The sequence below is a fragment of the Hibiscus syriacus genome, unplaced genomic scaffold (assembly GCF_006381635.1).
Source record: "Hibiscus syriacus cultivar Baekdansim isolate YM2019G1 unplaced genomic scaffold, ASM638163v2 tig00117047_pilon, whole genome shotgun sequence".
Taxonomy (NCBI): Eukaryota; Viridiplantae; Streptophyta; class Magnoliopsida; order Malvales; family Malvaceae; genus Hibiscus; species Hibiscus syriacus.
In genome coordinates this window covers 723,281-740,234 of record NW_024063537.1, presented here as the reverse complement: position 1 = coordinate 740,234, position 16,954 = coordinate 723,281, and the positions used below count along the sequence as shown (strand labels likewise).

Genomic DNA, 16,954 nt, shown 5'->3' with positions numbered 1-16,954 from the left:
ATTATGGATTTTTGTTGTGTATTTTGGTCATTTTAAGAGATTCAGCCATCAACTTACCAATGCATTTGTGGTGGCCATTTTTAAGTGGGTTATGGCTTGGCTAGTTTAACTTTTATAAACCCGCTCTTAGGATCCAATAACTCTTTCACAGCTTTGTTCGTATATGTACTTAATGTAGTATATATAGTAGTAGTTTATGATATGTCCAATCATTATGATGGAATTTTGTGCCCAAATTCAAAGTCCTATGTTCTAAATGGATGCAACCAAGGGCTTCTTGAGTGGTTGCTTGTATTATGATGTCTTCAATGATGTTATCATTTGGCAATAAGTTCTTGATCATCGTACAAAATTTGGCATTGCCTTGTGTTAAATTGACAGATAATAATTAAAATGTATGCTGCAAATGGAATAAGACACGTATGGGTTGGTCAAACTGGATTGCTTTCAACTCCTGCGGTATCAGCTGTAATACGTGAAAGAGTTGGAGTGGATGTGAGTAACATTGCTCCTATTGCTTATATCTAGTTGTTTATTTTTCTTTTCCATTATTATGTTGTTGTGAGAAGCTACTCAATATGATTTAGTTTTGACAATATAAAGGGTCTGCTTACAAACTTCAATATCAGGGATCCAAAGCAACTGGTGCCTTTATTTTGACAGCTAGTCATAATCCAGGTGGTCCTAATGAGGTATGCCCAAGCTGATTTGTCTAATTTCCAAAAATTGTTTTTTGCATGCAGCATCTGAAAAATGTACGACTGCTTTGGATGTTGAGGCTATCACTGATAAGATCTTTGATAAGATCTGCTCCAGAGGCTATCACTGATAAGATCTTTGAGAACACGAAAACAATAACAGAATACTTGATTGCTGAAGATCTACCAAATGTTTGTCTTGCTTCCCTAGAACAACAATTTTCATCTTTCCACCTCTAACTTAATCTTTTCAACATGTTGCATTATCCAGGTAGCCATCAGTACAACTGGTGTTGCAAATTTTACGGTGCCGAGAGACAGTTGGATGTTGAGGTTTTTGATTCAGCAAATGACTATGTGAAATTGATGAAGTAAGTTATTCGTCAAGTTAATGTGCTTTACCTAATATATATTGGCTAGCAATATCATTTAAATGGTGATCTTTGTTCTTCTCTTGAATCCTTGTGTATCTGCTTTGATTGGAAATTGCTATTTATTATTACGATTTAAAACTTAAAAGCTTCTCAGAAGGTGCAACTATCCGGCTCTAAATCGAGCCATGCGAAAAGGATTCGTCAAAAACTGGAAGAGACTCCCAAGAAGCACTTGCTCCTCTCGTGAGCATCCTTGAACTTTTCGAAATTGTCTGGTGTTCCAGATTCCTTGCACATTATAGGCTGACTCATTGCGTTTGACACCAGGTGGAGGTTGCTCTGAAACTTTCCAAGATGCAGGAGTTCACCGGCCGATCCGCACCTACAGTCATCACATAGACTCATACTGCCAGAAACTGCTGTCCGATACGAGGCGAAGCACCGCTTTTGAGGAAAGTAAACATGAACAAACCGGCTTAGACTACATTAGAGCATCGTAATTGACAGATGATGATGCTCATCAAAATTTTCGAAAGGGTTCATAAAATAATTTGAATGTTATTGACGCCTATACTCCCTATCTTTTTGGTTGAATTGTTGCCTAAATCTCATTTCTAGATGGTATGGTGATTTGGCTTGGATTTTAAATTCTGCTCGTGAAATTGAGAAAACTCTAGTATATCAGAAAATAATCCTAATAAATTTATTTTCTATTAAAATCTAGGGTAAACTATGTATTTAGTATCTAAACTATCAGTTTTGGTTCGTTTTAGTACCTACACTTTTAATTTTTTCAAAATTATGTCTAACGTTTAGTTTTAAAAACATAAAGTGTTTTAGTATCTAGACTATCAATTTTGGTTTTTTTAATACCTAAACTTTCAATTTTTTTTAAAAAAAAATCAACATTAAATTTTGAACAGGGGTACTAAAATGAAATTAAATTAAATTTTAGGTATGATTTTGTTAAATTAAAAGTTTAGGTACTAAAACAGATCAAAATTGATAGTTTAGATGTTAAACACATAATTTACCCTAAAATCTAATTAAATACGGTTTGAAATTTTACAGTTTTGTACCCTTAAATTTATAATATAAGTTTCTAAGTACATCCCTTAATATGGAGTCTTATATCTGTCTCTGCTTATGTTAGAAGACTTAGTGGAATGGAATAGTTAAATTCTTTGTAATTGATTGATGTATTGATAATGAAGTAATATAAAGTGTAAACTAAGGTTATCGAAGGAAAAGAAGTAGGAAGAGATAAGAGATGTTTCGATAATTATATAAAAATAATAATATAAAATGATGAAGTGAAAGGGATAACAAAAGCTGAGGCAGCCAAGTATTGCTCAGGTGCTAAAACTAATTAATTAACCAAACTTGGCTTTATTATTACTAATATTATTATGGGATGTCTAAGGAAATGCAACCCCTCAACACTAGTGTTGGAACTTCTCAACGTCTTAACGGAAATTGACACTCCCCCCTTCCAATTTCTTTCATGATTTCAACTTCTCGAAGAATACTTTTCGAAACTTCTCCACTAATGGAACTGATAAAAACAAGCGTTGGTAAATATTGACAGAAAGAAAAAAAGATGTCAAATCTTTATGTTGATGGATAAACAAAGTATTGACATGTATGATGGTTGTTGTTCAAAAGTGCATGCATAAATTATTCCCATTTTTAAACGTCTTAAGATAAAAGGTTTTGAACGAATCAAGCGATATCGATGATAAAAAAAATTGTTGTTATTATTTGAGGTATCGGGTTCAAGCACCAAGAATGTCAGGGGTATGAGAATTCAATGACAAATGGTTAAGAGTCACCTTGTACTTACCCAGATTAATCAAAATAAATAAATAAATAAAGGGTTAATTGTATCATCTGTCCTCAACTACGATTCTTGTTCCAAATTGGTCCCTAAGCTTCTAAATATTCTAATTTCATCCATAAACTATGACGATCATTCTAAATTGGTCCTGAAACTTTTGAACATTTTAGTTTCATCCCCAAACTATATCCTTTGTTCTAATAATGTTCAGCACGAACCGAGCGACCCCAGTGGTAAAGGAATTATTGTTATTCCTTGAGGTCCCGGGTTCAAGCACTAGGGGTGTGAGTGTCCGCGTTCAATGTTAAATGGTTGAGAGTTATCTTTGAACATATATTGCCTTGTACTTACCCCAAATTAATAAAAAAAAATTAGAATGCTCAAACGTTTGAGCACTAATTTAGAATGAGTATATTAGTTTGAGGATAAAATTATAGTATTCAAAAAGTTTAAGAGGCCAATTTAGAATAAGGGGTCATAGTTTGGGGACATACGATGTTAATTAACTCTAAAATAAATAAAAAACAATTTACACAAACTAAACAATTAGTGGTCAAAGGACTTGTTATTCCTTAAGGCCTCATATTCGAACACCGTATATGCTAGAAATATGAGTATTCGTTATCAAATGAATGAATATTTTTTAACATATATTATCTTGTATTTATATAAATTAATAAAACAAAAAAACAATTTTAATATTTGCAGTGTAATATTGGCACTAGACCAATTCCCTTCAAATATGGCCTCACACTTCTATGGGCTAAATCCTCAAGCCGCTAAAGCCTAATCCATCTCCTTTAAAAGCTCATCTTTATTCTTTGAATGTTATTATTTAATATATTGTTAATAAAATAAATAAATTTATTAATAAGATTAAAATTATGTCAAATATTATTTAAAATTTATTTAATAAAATTTAAAAATAAATAATAAAATATTTCAAACTAACAAGGAAAATGTTAAAAAACTAACCAAATAATTTCAGATAAAAAGTATATACAAATAGATCTGATTGCATCTCAAACTAACTACAAAAAAGAGATGAAATTGTTGAAAAGCCACCGACAAATCGTAAATTAGAATTGAGCGACGTGAAAATACTATCAACGAATGTAATTCGCGTATCCAAATCCAATATAAGGATACAAAGCAAAGAAAATCAACATGATAACAAATAAAGCGTTATCTTTATCAATCGTAGCGATTTCAAATCTAACCCTAAAAAATAATAAAGAAATATAACAGTCAATTGAACAAGAACGTGCCATAAAGATAAAATAAAATGTGCGGAAAAACAAAATAGGTCCCCACAAATTGTTGAAATTCCATAGATGAGAGGCGCATGGCCTATCTGATTACCAAATTTTCTTGCCCCAATCCCCTTTGTTTTCTTTTTATGCATTGAAGTGCCTTCATTATTGGCTTTTTTACCTTTTGCCCCCTAAAGTTTTGCCATTGTTGGTTTTTTGAGAACCTTTATCACGGCATTTAGTCAATTTTGATACCCCAAAAACTGATCTTTTGCTATTAGTGACATGATTGGCTCTGAATTAGCGGGGATTAAGAACTACTGGTAAAAGATGATTGCATGCTTGTCCTTTTGATTGAATCGAGGACTAGTTATATCGTAATACTTAGAGATAATTGCACAGGTGTCCTCAAACTCTGACCCCATTTTTATTAGGTACCTAAACTTTGAAATATTTTAAATAAGTCTATGAACTATAACTCCCATTTTAAATTATCCCCCAACTTTAAAACATTCTATTTCAGTCCTACAATTATTAATGTTATTTCATTTTGATTATCCCATTAACTCTTTCTATTGATGTCTATTAATAAGTCTTAGAAATTGAACTTATGACCTTAAAAAATTCTCGGATCTTAGAAATAAATGATATTGTGTTTAGAAGGTAAAGGTTTCCATTCTCGTTACCTTAAAAAACCAAATTAATGTTTTTAGAATGTCACGAGTTTAATTCTTATGACCTTTAAAATCTAATAGAATTAACGACATGTTAACGTGATGATAAAGATTTGCCCGTCCAGCTCAGTTGGTAGAGCGCAAGGCTCTTAACCTTGTGGTCGTGGGATCGAGTCTCACGGTGGACAATTCATAATTGCTGGAGGCCTTTCACGGAAGTTGCTCTCAACCTAACGTTAGGGGCAGCCTACTACCCTGCCTCCCCCTTACCCCATTACATATGAGAATAGGGTCAATTAATTTTTTAACATAAAAAATTAAATTAAATTTATAATATATATTATTATTCAATAAAATTAATCTTATGAGTAAAAGAATCTAAATTAAATTTAAAAATTTAATTTAATTAAAATCAAATCTAATTTCGAGTCTAAATTTTTTTGGGATTATATCAAGGTTTCTTAAATCTTAAATTCAATTTATTAAATATTATAAAAATATTAAATTTAAAACATATATTTAAAAAATAACATAAACAATATTTATTAATATGGATGAATAGAAAGTAATACATGTCCACCTCTAATAAGGCGGTGTCCACATGTGCCTTTCATTCTTCCCTCACACCGTCGAACGGACGGGCCAAACTCGGATCCAAATAATCCGATCCAGCCATTTACCCGGTAAAGGCACCGGAATCCCAATTTCTGCCACTCATGTTTCTCCACGTGGCATATTCCCAATGGTTGACACTCTGGTATCCAATGACACTTTTTTAGTATAAAAAGCCACGTTGGCCAGACGCTTTGCTTAGCCGTATTAGCTGAAGTGAAACAAGAAAACTAATGGCGCGAAAATCGTTCTCGTCTCCGGTGATTTTCCCGGCAGTTCTCGCCGTTTCGTTTGCTTTACTCCTCTTTGCTACTCACGTCGTATCCGCCCATGATTACCGGGATGCTCTCCGGAAGTGCATTCTCTTTTTCGAAGGCCAACGATCCGGTAAACTCCCACCGGACCAACATCTCAAATGGCGTCGCGATTCCGCATTGCTCGACGGCTCTACTGCCGGCGTACGTGTTCACTTCCGGCATTGTATATTTTCGTTTCTGGAAATCTCTAGTTAAATCGTTAATGGCATTTGATTTTCCCCTTTTTTTTCAGGTGGACTTAACGGGAGGTTACTATGATGCCGGGGATAACGTCAAGTTCGGGTTCCCGATGGCGTTTACGACGACTCTATTAGCTTGGAGTATCATTGATTTCGGGAGGAACATGGGCCCGGAGTTAAAGAACGCCGTTAAAGCCGTCAGATGGTCGACGGATTATCTGTTGAAAGCAACGTCGAAGCCAGGAGTGGTGTACGTTCAAGTCGGAGATGCGTACTCGGATCATAGCTGCTGGGAGAGGCCGGAGGATATGGACACGCTTCGCACGGTGTACAAAATCGACAATGCGCATCCTGGTTCGGATGTCGCCGGCGAAACCGCCGCTGCATTGGCCGCCGCATCCATCGTGTTCAAGTCTCGTGATCCCGCTTATTCCAGGTTCCTCCTCAATCGAGCCTTTAGGGTACGTCACTGTCCGTAGCAATTACATAGTATTTTATTATTTCTACTATAAACATTAACTTTATAAGATTCCACAATAAAAAATTAGGGTAAATTATGCATTTAGTACTTAAACTTTTAATTTTTTCAAAATCATACATCTAAATATGTTTTATTTTAGTACTTATGTTCAAATTTTAACGTTAAATTTCGAAAAAAAAATTAAAATTTTAAGACTAAAATAGATAGTTTAGATACTAAACATTAAGTTTGATTTTGAGAAAATTAAAAGTTTAATCATTAAAACGACTAAAATTGATAATTTAGATACTAAATGTATAGTTTACCCTAAAAATTAAGTTATCTTAACCTTGTTGCCGCCAAAACGTGTATTTTTTCTTTTACGTTTTCACCGTGGTCAGTTGGTAATGTACATTATTGACGGTGCAATTAGTGTATTAAATGAATGAATAGTAGTTTGTTTGCGGGTTATTATGGTAAAACTTAGGCGGGTAACAATGAATTTTTACTGTAGGTGTTCAACTTTGCTGACAACCACCGTGGCGCCTACAGCAGCAGCCTGGACGCTGCAGTTTGCCCTTTTTACTGCGACGTGAATGGCTACCAGGTCAGATTAAACATCCTTTTTTACAGTCAACATGAACCGCTGGATTATAATTTTTATAATTTTTTTGCAGGACGAATTGCTTTGGGCAGCTGCCTGGTTGCACAAAGCCTCGAGGAGGCGCGGATACCGAGAATACATAGTGAAAAACGAGGTCGTATTGAGAGCCGGAGATACCATTAACGAGTTTGGATGGGATAACAAGCATGCTGGGATTAACGTCCTCATTTCCAAGGTAAAATCAATCCCTGGATTATGGATCTGATTATGTTTAGTATATTATAATGTTTCTCTAGTGCAGTTTTCTTATTCTTCTTGTCCTGTGTTCTTTGTTGGAGAATGTAAGCATATATTAGTATTATTTTCCCGAGTATGTAGAAAATATAGCTCAGTGTCACGTGGCTGGGGACTAAATTTGATAATTTTTCCCCGTGGACCTCACATTTTGTGGGGTTCTTCTCCCTTTTTTTAAAGACTTTCAGAACATCTGAACAGTTTGCAAGCTGTGAGATCTTGGACTTATTATCAAGTTCACGAGTTCTTCCCCAGATTTTCAAACCAAAGTGCGGTGCTAGTTAGATTGTCATACTTTATAGCTAGATGAGATATGATGAAAAGAGTGAATATTAGGGAAGAATATAGAATTTTATATCAGGGTGTGTTATAAAGTTACCATCGTTTTTCGTCATTGATCTTTACATATTGGAGTGTTAGTTCATTGTGCTGACGTGACAACAGTCTGTCTATCATATTTGAGCTATCAATTTATCCTATATATCATGTCATCTTAGATTGGTACGTCAGCTCAGTAACGATTAACGACGAAAAAACCGTTGTTCTTTAAATACTAAAAAGATCAACATAAATCTGTGTGTTTTGATGGAGTGGATCCATGGTTGGTTGGTATGGTGTTGTACTTTGTTTCCTCAATCATAAACCAAATTCATATTAGTCTTAGAGATCTGGCTTCTCTCAGTGGGTCCCCAATTAGTAAACTACTGCTAAATGCATGTGCCTGAAGTAAGGGGCAACGGTTCCCTATCATAGCTTTCCTATTATGTGCATGAACTTTGTATGTAACAAAAACAAAAAAACAAAACCAAGTTGTTATGCATGATGTACCAGGAAGTGCTGATGGGAAAAGCCGAGTATTTCGAGTCTTTCAAGCAAAATGCCGATGGTTTCATCTGTTCTTTATTGCCTGGAATTTCTGATCCTCAAGTCCAATACTCTCCTGGTAAAGAAAACAAATCAAATGGTTTCTTTCTTTGCACATTGGACATGATTAGGTTTGTAATTAGCTGCTAACTAAGAAACTAACCCTTTTGAAAGGTGGGTTGATCTTCAAACCCGGAGGGAGTAACATGCAGCATGTAACGTCGCTGTCTTTCCTACTCTTGGCTTACTCTAATTACCTGAGCCACGCCAATAGGGTGGTGCGGTGTGGCGAAAGATCGGCCTCCCCCGACCTTCTCAAACAGTTGGCTAAACGCCAGGTGATGTTATAAACATTTCTTTTATATTTTTTTATTGATGGTCTAATTGCGTACGTACTTTTAAATTTCAGGTGAACTACATTCTCGGAGATAATCCGCTAGGAATGTCCTACATGGTCGGGTACGGCTCGCACTTCCCTCGGAGGATTCATCACAGGGGCAGCTCGTTGCCCTCCGTGGCGACACACCCGGGTCGGATCGGCTGTAAGGCGGGGTCGCCGTATTTCTTGAGTCCGAGTCCGAACCCGAATTTATTAGTGGGAGCAGTGGTGGGTGGGCCTAACGTGTCGGATGCTTTTCCGGATTCGAGACCTTATTTTCAAGAGTCGGAGCCCACAACGTACATCAATGCACCGCTTGTGGGAGTATTGGCATTCTTTTCAGCTCACCCTTGAATTTCTCTGCCCTCTAATGTGGAAGGATGATGATGAAATTGGAAGAGGGTGTGCGAGAATCGGTCACCCTGCCCTATTATTATAGATGAACATGGGTCGAGTCAGATCGGATACCGTGCCCATCCCTTCCTATTTTTGTGAAAAAAATAAGACTCAGTTGTTCCCAATTAACCAAGAAAGTTGAAGCCCTAAATCCTATAGATTGCATCTCTCTCTTTTTTTTTTTCTTTGGGCAAATCTCAAATATCCCAATTAACCAACAAATGATTATTCGATTATAGAATATTATTTTATTAAGTCTATCGATTATTTAAAATTACAAAACAATAATTCAATTATAGAATATTGCTTTGTTAAGCCTCTTGACTATTAAAAGTTAATAAATGATCATCCAACTATTCATTTTGTTCCAAACTCGTTCTTTTCTATTAAAAACATTGGTGGTTGTCTAAGCTGGACATTAACATGTTGATTGGGATATGACAGTCGTTTGAGATTCTGAGATCATATCACACTTGACAGGTTAACGTTCAACTCAGAATATCATCAATTTCTTAACGGAAAATGACAAGTTTGAAACATAATGAATAATCGAGGGACCATTTTGTAACTTTTAATAGTCGATAGACTTAACAAAACAACACTCTATAGTCGAAAGATCATTTTATAACTTTTAATAGTCGAGTGACTTAATAAAATAGAACGTCACAGTCAAGGGATCACTTGTATAGTTTACCCTAAAATTAAATTAATCAAAATTTATAACCGTTAATCAAATCATTTTTTTAAAAATTATTAACCAAACCGTACAATAGTCTATTAATTAATCAATGACTGTATTTGAATTCAAGTCAAGTTTTAACCAATGATATAAGATTCTTTATATTCCTTTTGAAATATCAAACACATTTTGTAATATCAATTAGGGATAAGCATTCGATCGAATCAAGTCAAAAAGTTTTGAGTTATTCAAGTTGACGAGTCTTAGTTCACAACTCGAAGCTGACTTAAATTTTTTTATAGTCGAGTTGAATTTTCGAGTTTCTCTTTAAATTTAACTGCAAATATTTATAATATTATTTGATTCTAATTTAAATAGTTTTTTATATCCATAAACAATACATATATATTTTTTGATATTTATTTTCATATTGATATACATATGACATACAATGTTGAAGGAATCGACATAAATTTGAAAATCAATCCACTAATTACTAAAAAAATTCGAGTTACTATTTTAAAGTTATTCGAGTAGTATTTTACAACTAGATTTGAACTTGAAATTTTTTCGAGTCGAGTCGAGTTTATGAAATTATAACTCAGAATCAATTTGAGTCGAGTCGAAAAATTGATTTTTTTTTAATTAAATCGGATTTTACTCACCCTACTATGAATAGAAAGAATTTAAATTAATACATTTTGAATCTTTGATCATAACCGCGATTCACAAACATACATATTTTTGAACTCAAATTGCAAGTCCGTCATCGAACAAAGACACTGAATAAAAAGATGATATCAATGCAGCAATCTCATCATAATCATCATCTATCTATTCATCCATTTCCCAACCGATAGAGCCACTGTCGGCCACTGGGTTGTGTTCCACATTTGCATGCCAACCTACGTACATATAACCCCACAAAATTAATGACATCAAACAACAAATTAACATCATCATTAACGATATACACATGCATAAGCGTAATTAAAATTAGGGTTTAATGTAGCTCCCGATAGCCATGTCGAATCCACGGTTCTCGAGCTCACGATACTCTTGAGTCAAGGCACAAGTCTCGCACCAGAAATGGCGCACGCAATCGCAGCACTAGCTTCCGGTCAAGTTATACTGCGTTCTGAGTTTGGATCGGTAGAAGCAAGAATACAATCTCGGAAACCCCGTCACGAACCGTCACGAAACATATAAAGCCGTATAATTTCTCTTTAATCACTTGCAAACTTAAGGTTATAAAGATTCGAACTTTTAGAGTTGAATTACTCACAAGTTGATCCTCTGTCAGCGATCTCGGAGATCTGACCAAAAGTAATGCATGGACAGTAGCAAGCAATGCAACCTGAAAGTTCAAAACCTAATTCATATGTGTTTGAAACGACAGAGCTGATCATATAAAAGAAATAAAAAAAGGGCTTACATGTTTTTATGTCGGATAAACAATGGCAGAATCCGACGGGCCATAGAGCATGTTCTCGAGGCTCTGAAATTGTTGAGGAGTTTGTGCAGGTAGGTTAAACCAGATAGAAATGTATGGAAAAAGGATGAATTAGGGTTCTTTTATGGATATTTTCTTATAAATTTTCAAAGAAAAAACAATGTTGTCCTTTGTTAATTAGGTTGTCGGATTTTTTTGGTGAAGACAGCAAGTCATGTTAGATGGTCTAATCAGGTTTCAAATCGTGGTCGCGGTCGTTTTTTCGTTCATTTCAATTTACCGTGATTGTGGCCGTCGCGAGCGCTATTAGACACTGTTACGGGTAACTCGGACGACGGCGAAGCCGTAATTTCATGAACGAAACCACATTTTCAAAACGTGATTTGAAACTCTGGTCTCAATAATCGGTACGAAACAGACAGTGATTTTTAACTGTTTATATATATGAGGCCATGTATAGTCTATTTCGACGTTAGTTATAACCTAATTACTCGTTATAAACTTTTTTATGGGTTTCAGTTTATCAGGATTCATGAAATAGCATGAAGAGTGATTTGAAATATTTTCGACTATTATCAATTTTAGATAATATTTTTCTAGGGTAAATTACACAAATGGACCACCGACTATAGGGTACTATTTTATTTAGTCCACCGGCTATTAAAAGTTACAAATAATCATTTGATTATATAGTGTTACTTTGTTGAGTCCCTCGACTATTAAAAGTTACAAAATGGTCACTCGACTATTCATTATGTTCCAAACTCGTCATTTTTGTTAAAAAATTGACGATATTCTGAGTTGAACGTTAACATGCTGATTATGATGTGATAAAATATGGTCCAGAATCTCAAACGACTATTATATCCTAATCATCATGCTAATATCTAGCTTAGGCAACCGTCAAATTATCAATAGAAAAGGAAGAGTTTGGAACATGATAAATAGTCAAAGGATCATTTTGTAAATTTTAATAGTTGATGAAATTAATAAATTAATACTCTATAGTGTGGAATATTTATGTGAAACTTTCATTGAAACCTTATCTTTGATCTATTTTATATGAAACAAGAAAGAGTTGGTAAGGTCGAAAGTACCATTAGGCATTAACTTCAGCTAACGAATTATATGGTGAGCCACCAATAGGAAAACCCTTCTTTTCGGATGTTTTGCCGTACGCCTTCCTATTTTGCTTCCCAATTTGTCTCCTACCAATCATCCATGGACTGAAATTTTCCTCTCCCACTCGCCGGTTAACCTCCTTCACCGGCGCTTCATGGACTTCCGCGATGCTACCCTACATCGCGCTCCATTGCCGGTGTTGTAATCGATTCTGATAACCCGTTATAAGCTTCTCTTGTCCATGGTTGAACCGTAAGGTATTGCTTGCTCGTAGGTCATCCACGGTCCTTCATGCATAACTTAAGCAATGGAATTCCATCAACATCCTACACAAAACTACGCGCAATCGGCTGGCCAACAAAACTCGACACCCCCTCATCACTTTGTTCAACAAGCTCCGGCGACTGGTTTCCCCATTGCCTCAACGAACCACCAATATCCTCCGCAAACCTACATGCAACACGCCGGCCAACCAAACTCGGCACCCCCTCATTATGTTAATCCTCAACAAGCTCCGGCAACCAGTTTCCCCAGCGCCACAACCAACCACCATGTCTATTGCCCTTCCCAAAACTACATGCAACAGGATGGCCAGGTCCCTTGGTCAACCGGACTCTACGACTGCTTCTCCGATGTTCCAAACTGTAAGTTTTTTAAACCAGACCCATCATTGTAATGTTTTTATCAGTCACTAATTCGATTCAACTCGAATTTCATAGGCTGCATCACATTCTGGTTTCCCTGTATCACCTTCGGACAAATTGCTCATAGAGTAGACCATGGCTCAGTCCGTAAGTTTAACCATCTTCTCTCATGATCGATTCCCAATATTTTCTATCCATAACCCATGGACAAATTACTCATTTATATCGTCGACCATGGCAGTTTGTGAAGCATGTGCGGCAATCTATTTGGTCATCAGAATGTTCACACGGTTCCATTGCATCTTCTCCTGGTTCTATCGGTCCAGAATGAGGAGTCGATACATGCTGGAGGAGAGTCCCTGCAACGATTTGTGCGTTCATCTCTGGTGCGAGAACTGCGCCTTGTGCCAAGAATATCGCGAACTCAAGAACAATGGCTTCCACATGTACCACGGTAAATCATTGTAAAATCATCATCATGTGCACTGCGAGAATATTAAAGATACCGACGATTGTTTGATTATACGGAGGATGGCATGGAAACACGACGGGGCAGCAAAATCATGGTATGCCCATGCAACCAGCTCCAGTGATGGAAAGTGGCATGAAAAGATGAGACATGCTTGTTTTCACCAAAAGGAATTGGCCACAAAACAATACTACATAGTTTTACTTATTTTGTATTTAGGGTTTTGTAACTTTTGTTGCGGTAAAAATAATTGTCGGAAAATGATTCGTGTACAATGAGGTAATTTTCCCCTGAAAATATGAAGTATTTTCTAATGATATTATATGTAAAATATTTTTTGTTATTAGATAAAATTTTTAAAAGATATTAATTATGAATATTAAATATAATAAATAATATTATTATAAAAATTCATATAAATTTTTTTGTCCCCTTTTCTCCTTTTCCTTCATTTTAGCTTAGGGTAAATTATAAATTTCATCATTGAACTTTATTCTCTCTCCTATTTTGCTCACTGAATTTTAATGGTTCTCTATTTCTCGTTGAACTTAATATATTGGATTTTTTTTGTCACTAAAATTTTCTCACTCTTTCTTATTTTAGTCACTCACTTGTTAAATAGTTAACGACGTTAAAACGATGTTGTTTTTAAAAAAATAAATTTTCATTAAAACAACATCGTTCTGCATCTATATAACAACCTATTTTAGCGCCGTTGACTATTTAACGATTGAGTGACAAAAAAATCAAATGTATAAAGTTTATTGAGAAAATTGAAGAGATTTAAAGTATAGTGAGTGAAATAGGAGACAGAGTAAAGTTTAATTATCAGATTTGTAATTTACCCTTTAACTTAATATATACCCGTAATGGCATTACGTCGTCGGCGGCATATGGCTGCTCCGTACCTTGTTTTGCTGGATTCCAAACACTGTTAATGGACCCGATTCATACGGTGAAGACGTGTTATTTCTCTAGTTATTTAAGTCTTCAGGTTGCGTTGTAAAACCCGTCATCTCTTTTTCCTTCACTATTAAAAGTTGTAAAATTGTCACTCAACGATTTGTAATATTCTAAACTCGTTTTTTTCTGTTAAAAATCGATAATATTTTGAGTTGAATGCATGTTAACCTATTAATTGTGATATGATAAATTTGATATTAGAATCTCAAACGACTATTATATCTCAGTCATCATGTTAAAGTCCAACTTAGACAACCACCATTCTTTTAATAAAAAAGAACGAGTTTGGAACATAATAAATAGCCGAATGACTATTTTGTAACTTTTAATAGTCGAATGACTTCACAAAACAACATTCTATAATCGAATGACCATTTTATAACTTTTAAAAATCAAGGTACTTAATAAAACAATACCCAATAGTCGAGACTATTTGTGTACTTTATCCTAAAGGATATGAAATTTAAAAATATTAATAATGGTGAGAATTGGAAATCTGTTCTCATCGAATAGGTTTCTTTGTCTCCCCCTCCTTAGATTTCAAGGCCTTCAACATTGAAACACAAAACACACATACACAACCATGGCCATGGACCCAACGGACCAACCACCTCCACATCAATGTTCAGCGTCGTCGTGTCAATATGGACAACCGGCTCCGCCATCATCTGCCGGTCCCGTCACCACACCGAACCAACAATATCCTATGCAAAATCATTACATGCACCCTGCCGGGAAAGTCCTTTGGTCCACAGGAATCTGACTGCTGCTATGATATTCAAAACTGTAAGCATTTTAACCTAACGTTTCATTTTAAGTTGATTAAATGAAATTCATTAATTGATTAACAATCAAACTTATCACTGACATGACATGTCATATGTGTCCAAAGTGATAGTGTGTCATTCCAAATGTCTAAAGTGATAACATGATAACATGACATGTGATACATCATCACTTTAGACACACAAAACTTATCACGTGATAAGCATTAGCCATTACTCAATTAATAATTTTTATCTAATGTTTTTTATTTACTTAGGTATCATCACAATGTTTTGTCCTTGCATCACCTTTGGGCAAATTGCTGAGATTGTCGATCATGGATCAGTCTGTAAGCTTCTTTATCTTATATCTTGCCACCAGGGATGAGCAGGGCGTGGCTAAGAGCGTGCAGGGTGGGCGACCACGCAGGGCTCAAAAAATAGGGCCCCAAAATCGAGTATATGTATCAGTTGTTGCCATTAAGAAGCATAAAAATAGGGGCCTCGAAATCGAATATATCTAGAAAATAGAAACCCCTTTATAAGAATTTGAACAGGACCCTCGACAACCTAGCCACGGCCCTGGGGATGAATATACGTATTTAATCCTAATTTCGTTCATGTTTGTCACGGTTTGATTTAATCGAACCGAAACACAGCATGCATAGCAAATGGAATTGTTTACTCGGCAATCCTATGGTTCTCGGGGCTAGCTTGTTTGTATTCATGCTTCTACCGCACGAGAATGAGGCATCAACTCATGTTGGCCGAGACACCCTACCCAGACTGGTGCATTCACATTTTCTGCGAGCAATGCGCATTGTGTCAAGTATTCCGCGAGCGCCAGAACCACGGCTTCGACATGTACCTCGTAAATGCAACACTCACGCTATACTTTCATGTAGAGACGAATGTAAAATTTATGTTAAAGGCGATTTTATAAACATGTATTAAAGTAGTGGGTTTATATGTATATATAGGATGGATGCGAATATGGATAAGTTCCAACGACAGGCGATGCAAATGCCGGCGCCGCCGGTGGTGGAAGATGTGATGAAAAGATAAAAGAAGAAGAGAGTGATGATCCTTTTCTTTTAGTGTTGAGTTTGATTCATGGCGACAAATATTTTCGCAGTTTGCTGTTACTATGAAATGTTCATTTTGTCTTAGGTTTTCATATTATAATTCTCCAGCTTTTTGGGACTCATTTCTCTCTCTCTTTTGTTTCCCAGTCATAAATGTTTTGGATGGTTATTGTTAATATATATTGGGTATGAATATTTCACTATGTGATTATGTTATGCTCATCTTTTAATTATACATAAAGGGGTAAGGGTCGGGGCGAAATTAGGCTCGTAAACGAATTGAACGTTCAAGGAATCGTTCGACAAATTCGTTTGTGTTAAATGAACAAATATGAATAAATTTTGTGTTCATTTAATTAATGAACGAACACAAAAATATGGCTTGCTCGTTCAGTTACGTTTGTGAACATAATCCGTTCATTTATATATTCGTTCATTTATGTTTGTTTATGTCATTAATATTTAGTCCAATCTCGAGACTCGTTTAAAATATTAAGAACTAATAAATTTTAACCTTAAACCATTAATATTTTAAAACCTAATTAATTTTAAACTCATAAAAAGATACTCAAATCAATTAAAGAAAATATAAATCCTAAAATTATTGGGAAAGAAAAAATTCTACTCAAATTTAAATTCAATTAATTTTATGTTCGTTCGTTTTACGTTCGTTCATTTGTATTCGTTTATCATTTTAAAGAATGAACATGAGCGAGCATGAACAAGCTACGTTCCTTAATGAAAGAACACAAACAAATCATTTCGTTTGTGTTAGTTGTTCGTGGTCGTTCATTTGTTCTATTAAAATTAAATGATCGAACATAATATACCCTC

At 35.3% G+C, this 16,954-nt stretch overlaps 2 protein-coding genes and 1 long non-coding RNA gene across 3 annotated transcripts; all 3 read left to right on the top strand.

The window, feature by feature from the left end:
* Positions 1 to 5,666: 5,666 nt before the first annotated feature.
* LOC120197192 (endoglucanase 8-like) lies at positions 5,667 to 8,966 on the top strand. Its single transcript, XM_039198794.1, has 7 exons — positions 5,667 to 5,906; positions 5,998 to 6,405; positions 6,919 to 7,011; positions 7,082 to 7,243; positions 8,134 to 8,245; positions 8,341 to 8,504; positions 8,576 to 8,966. The coding sequence occupies exons 1-7, from the start codon at positions 5,682 to 5,684 to the stop codon at positions 8,897 to 8,899; spliced, it is 1,488 nt and encodes a 495-aa protein (XP_039054725.1). The 5' UTR covers positions 5,667 to 5,681; the 3' UTR covers positions 8,900 to 8,966.
* A 3,536-nt stretch (positions 8,967 to 12,502) lies between these two features.
* On the top strand, positions 12,503 to 13,455 carry LOC120197164 (protein PLANT CADMIUM RESISTANCE 2-like). The gene is made up of 5 exons (XM_039198764.1): positions 12,503 to 12,706; positions 12,782 to 12,839; positions 12,915 to 12,986; positions 13,081 to 13,293; positions 13,370 to 13,455. The coding sequence occupies exons 1-5, from the start codon at positions 12,503 to 12,505 to the stop codon at positions 13,453 to 13,455; spliced, it is 633 nt and encodes a 210-aa protein (XP_039054695.1).
* A 1,579-nt stretch (positions 13,456 to 15,034) lies between these two features.
* LOC120197219 lies at positions 15,035 to 15,867 on the top strand. The gene is made up of 3 exons (XR_005523251.1): positions 15,035 to 15,057; positions 15,314 to 15,385; positions 15,695 to 15,867. It is a non-coding gene; the product is annotated as an uncharacterized LOC120197219 (long non-coding RNA).
* The last annotated feature ends 1,087 nt before the right edge of the window (positions 15,868 to 16,954 follow it).